Source organism: Rhinopithecus bieti, unplaced genomic scaffold, assembly GCF_001698545.2.
Source record: "Rhinopithecus bieti isolate Rb0 unplaced genomic scaffold, ASM169854v2 scaffold_25740, whole genome shotgun sequence".
In the NCBI taxonomy this organism is placed as follows: domain Eukaryota; kingdom Metazoa; phylum Chordata; class Mammalia; order Primates; family Cercopithecidae; genus Rhinopithecus; species Rhinopithecus bieti.
Window position 1 is genome coordinate 782,037 of NW_016811705.1, and position 5,155 is coordinate 787,191.

The 5,155-nt window shown below is 39.5% G+C and overlaps 1 protein-coding gene across 3 annotated transcripts in view; it reads right to left on the reverse strand.

Moving 5' to 3' along the window:
- CPEB3 (cytoplasmic polyadenylation element binding protein 3) overlaps positions 1 to 5,155 on the reverse strand; it is a 208,777-nt gene that overhangs the window by 152,520 nt on the left and 51,102 nt on the right. For 2 of the 3 annotated variants that reach the window (XM_017894706.1, XM_017894704.1), the window contains one exon: positions 2,698 to 2,857. In XM_017894706.1, the coding sequence (XP_017750195.1) occupies positions 2,698 to 2,857 (160 nt within the window). The remainder of the gene's footprint in view (positions 1 to 2,697; positions 2,858 to 5,155) is intronic. The other variant, XM_017894705.1, reaches the window with a different exon arrangement.

A 5,155-nucleotide genomic window follows, 5' to 3' on the forward strand; every position in this document is an offset into this window, starting at 1 on the left:
TGAGAGAGTCTCGCTCTGTCGCCAGGCTGCAGTACAGTGCCACAATCTCGGTCACTGCAACCTCCAACTCCCTGATTCAAGCGATCACCACATCCAGCCTCTAGTGATTTTTTTTTTCTTTTTTACTTTCCTTTTCGTCCTTTTACACACTATTTGGATTTCTTATAATGAGTAAAATATTTTTTTTTTTCTGAAAACCAAGGAAATTAAGCTCTAGGAAAAAAAAAAAAAAATCAAAACAAACAAACATACAAAAACCAGTTACTCTGGGGCCAGGTGGGGTGGCATAGGCCTGTAATCCCAGCACTTTGGGAGGCCAAGATGGGCAATCGCCTGAGGTCAGAAGTTTGAGACCTGCCTGGCCAACATGGCGACACCCCGTCTCTACTAAAAATGCAAGAATTAACTGGCAGTGGTGGCAGGTGCCTGTAATCCCAGATGCTCAGGAGGTTGAGGCAGGAGAATCACTTGAATCTGGGAGGCAGAGGTTGCAGTGAGCCGACATCACGCCATTGCACTCCAGCCTGGGCGACAAGAGCAAGACTTCATCTCAAAAAAACAAAGACCAGTTACTCTGTACTTGAGTTTTGAGGTCCTTAAAATAGTGTTCCCCATGTTCAAGTGGGAGTAAAGGATATTGAAAGTAGGAGGAGGCTGGGCGCAGTGGCTCACACCTATAATCTCAGCACTTTGGGAGGCCGAGGCAGGTGGATCACCTGAGGTCAGGAGTTTAAGACCAGCCTGACCAACATGGAGAAACTCCGTCTCTACTAAAAACACAAAATTAGCTGGACGTGCTGGCAAATGCCTGTAATCCCAGCTACTCAGAAGGCTGAGGCAGGAGAATCTCTTGAACCCAGGAGGCAGAGGTTGCAGTGAGCTGAGAGCACGCCACTGCACTCCAGCCTGGGCAACAAGAGCGAAACTCCGTCTCAAAAAAAAAAGAAAAAAAGGAGGAGGAAAAGCAACATAGTATAGAGGGAAGTGCTTCTGAACAGACTCATACAGAAGCCACAAGGTAGGTCCTCTAGCCTACCATCCTTCTCTTAAAGCTCAATCCACCTAAATGTTTATCTCTTTTGACCCAAAGACTCTTACTATGAATTTACCTTAAGGAAAAGCTATGTGCAAGAACTCATCCATGGCAGCATTACCTTTAATGGAGGAAAAACTGGAAACAATCTAAGAGTCTAAAGTCAAGGCCTAGCAGTAAATTACAAAGATCTGATAGAAGCATGGATAATGCTTATCATACGGGAATTAGACAAAGAATATACCATCACAATCTTTTATTTTTTAGTTACCTTTTTGTTCTTATAATATTCTCCCCTTTTTAAAGTCAAAACATTTTTTAAATATTTTCCTTAAAATGCCAGTATCAGCTGGGCGCAGTGGCTCGCGCCTGTAATACCAGCACTTTGGGAGGCCGAGGCAGGCAGATCACTGGAGGTCAGGAGTCTGAGAACAGCCTGGCCAACATGGTGAAATCCCATCTCTATTAAAAATACAAAAACCAGCTGGGCGAGGTGGCAGGCGCCTGTAATCCCAGCTACTCGGAAGGCTGAGGTAGAATAATCATTTGAACCTAGGAGGCGGAAGTTTCAGTGAGTCAAGATTGTGCCACTGCACTCCACTGTCTCAAACAAAAACAAAAACAAAAAAAAACCCAAAAAACTAGCTTTCCCCAAAATCCCTTCTTTTCTTCATAACCTATTGACTACTTTCTTTTCACTGGAAAATGAGGAAAGCAGAAGAAAATCATGAGTGTGACAAGAAAATGATGAAAGAGATTTCTGGTGTGGCTTGACGAAATGAGCATCAGGTGTTCAGTCATTCACACTATAATGTGGGCCAAGAGAGAACCGGAGGGGAGTGAATTCCTCACAATTTTGAAAGACGTAATGGTTCATACAAGATGGACATCCCCATGAATGAAAACTCTTCACAGTTTTCAGAAATTTAGATCTTAACCCAAGTATAATGGATATTTAAAATACTGTAATTACAGTATTTTAAAATATCATAAAGTCTCTAAAAGTCCTATAATCCATAAAAGAACTATCTGCAATTATGAATTAGACACCAACATCTATCCTGAATTTACATAGGCTCTAAAAACAGGAAGTTCTAATACTGCTAACTTTGAGAACTTCTGCCTTATATTTAAGATATTTTCTTGTGTTTTGGCCTCAGAGAATGCAAAGGGTCACTGGCTGCCCATAAGCCTGTGTAGTGATACTTCCTATACTAGGAAGGTGATTATGCTTTAATAAAATAGAAATCCTTTATATGCAGTTTTCTGAAGTAATCTTTGGAGATTGGTTTACTAACTCTCACAGTTCCTTGCAGTATATATACATGGACTTAAATGAATTATCCAGGTTCAGCTGAGGATTCCAAATACACAAAGCCCAGAAAACCTGGCTGCTGGTCTCATGCTATTAACTCATAATGTGACTGATCTCAGCTACCCAATTCATGCTCCTGCCAGACATGACTGATAACAACAATCCACCTTGATTATTACAGGTAGCTGAACCCAGGTTTAAAAGAAATCAACTTTAAATACATTCCACAATGCTTTACAGAAGCAAAACAAAAACAAGCAAACAAAAAACAAACCAGAAAATCAAAATTATTAAAAGCTGATTTTGCTTAAAACACCAAGCAAGAAATGGACATATGAATATTCCTAACCTGCAAAATGATTCCTCCACATTATATCAGCGAAACTCATTGGTGGGCCACTGGGAGGGTAGTGTTTACCTTTCAGAGGCTCATGATCAGTCCTTATCATATCCATTAAGGAGTTCTCCAACGAGTGCAAGTTAAAAGTATCATAGGGCCTACTCCGGTCCTAAAATAAAACAAAACAAGACAATACATAAAATTACTTCATAAAATTAACACCATATCATTTGCTTCCTGCTGTGGATTGATGACATGAATGAAAGTTACAGAGAGCTCTAATAGCATACAGTCCTTCTTTTTATTTGTTTATGTATTTATTTACTTTGTAGAGATGGGGTCTTGCTATGTTTCCCAGGCTGGTCTCGAATGTCTAGGCTCAAGCAATCCTCTTGCCTTGGCCTCCCAAAGTGCTGGGATTACCGACGTGAGCTACTGTGCTGATCCTGCTCTCTTCATTAAGAATAATGACTTGTCACACCTGTAACCCCAGCATTTTGGGAGGCCAAGGTGGGCAGATCACTTGAGGTCAGGAGTTCGAGACCAGCCTGGCCAACTGGGTGGAACCTCGCCTCTACTAAAAACACAAAAATTAGCCAGGTGTGGTGGTGTGCACCTGTAATCCCAGCTACTTGGGGGGCCTCAGGCAGGAGAATCACTTGAACCTGGAAGGCAGAGGTTGCAGTGAGCCGAGATCATACCACTACACTCCAGCCTGGATGACAGAGCAAGACTCCATCTCAAAAAAAAAGAAGGAATAATGATTTGGCAACATTAAGTTTAATCCAAGTCTCCATAACTAATTAAATTGCATCATCTCCCCTAATATTCTATAATGTAATGTAGTTGAGTGACTTTCTTGCAAATGAACTAAAATAGTAAATTTAAAAGGAAGAGTCAAGTTAATTGGTTTTGCTTTCTACCCTCCACCCAATAACTTCATTGTCAAATGAACAGAGATGTTTCCCCCCTAGAGGAAGATCATAATTTTTTTTATTTATTTTTTTTTTTTTTTTTATTTTTTTATTTTTTTTAAAGACAAGGTCTTGCTTTGTTGCCCAGGTTGAAGTACAGTGGTGCAATCATGGCTCACTTCAGCCCCGACCTCCTGAGCTCAAGTGATCCTCCCACCTCAGGCTCCCTAGTAGCTAGGACACATGTCGCCACGCCCAGCTAATTAAAATTNAAAAGAAATTATTCCGGCCAGGCGCAGTGGCTCATGCCTATAATCCCAGCCACTTTGGGAGGCTGAGCAGGGAGGATTACGAGGTCAGGAGTTTGAGACCAGCCTGGCCAACATGGTGATATCCTGTCTCTATTAAAAAATACAACAATTAGCTGGGTGTGATGGCACACACCTGTAATCCTAGCTACTCAGGAGGCTAAGTTAGGAGAATTACTTGAACCAGGGAGGCAGACGTTGCAATGAGCTGAGATCCCGCCACTGCACTCCAGCCTGGGCAACACAGCAAGACTCCAGCTCAGAAAATAAATACATAAATAAATAATAAATTAGTCCAATTTTTATTTAAATATGCATTCTGTGATCTGTCTAATGCTATAGAAGATATTTTTCAGTGTGCTATGAAGAAAGTTCAATTCAGCTTTTCTTCTATACAATTTTATCATGGGGATGAGATAGAGAAACTTTTAAAATTTCCTACAAATATTTTCAGGGCTGGTCAACTGAATACATAACCAAAAAACTATTAAAGCTTATTTACTTTACTAAAACAGAAGTCTCATTATCTCCTAAACTTCCTATTGTGTTATCTCCCAAGCTAATAGTTTTTTCCCCTGAATCAACAGGGCAGTTGAATAAAGGGATTTCTTACTGAATACATTTCTAAGATAAAATATTATTGTGAACATATTTTTACCATGTTCTTCAAGTACATCTCAAAATACTGGATATCCTATATTTTTTGCATCATTCAGATATACAATTTTGGAAAGCCAAAATAATTGAAAAATTATTTTCCTTTCTAAGTGGCTTTGAAAATAAGATGTTTATCCTTCAATAATCACTACTTACTTATGAAAAATATAAAATTTTGACAACGTGCATCTGAAAAATTTCAACATTTAGCTGCAGTCTAGTTGGAAAGAAGTCAATATTGTAAGGATACCATACTACTTCCAGAAAAAATTGTGGATAACATTTGAGCAGTTTCTAGTGCCAGGGACTTTATTTGATCTTCGTACTCACTCTATGAAGTAGGGAATTTATTTTAACAATAGGGACACTGAGGCTTTGAAGAGGCTAATTTATCCAGATTAATAGGCAGACAGAGGCAGAGACAGAATTCACACCCAGGTTTCACTGACTGCAAAGTCAGAAAGGCTGAGTTGTAATTTCTTCTCCTATATGGAGAATATAAAATATCTGGAAGGATGTTAATAAAAATAATAACCTTTGTTATTTCTAGGTAGAGAGTCTCTAGTGATTTTTTTTTTTTTTTTTTTT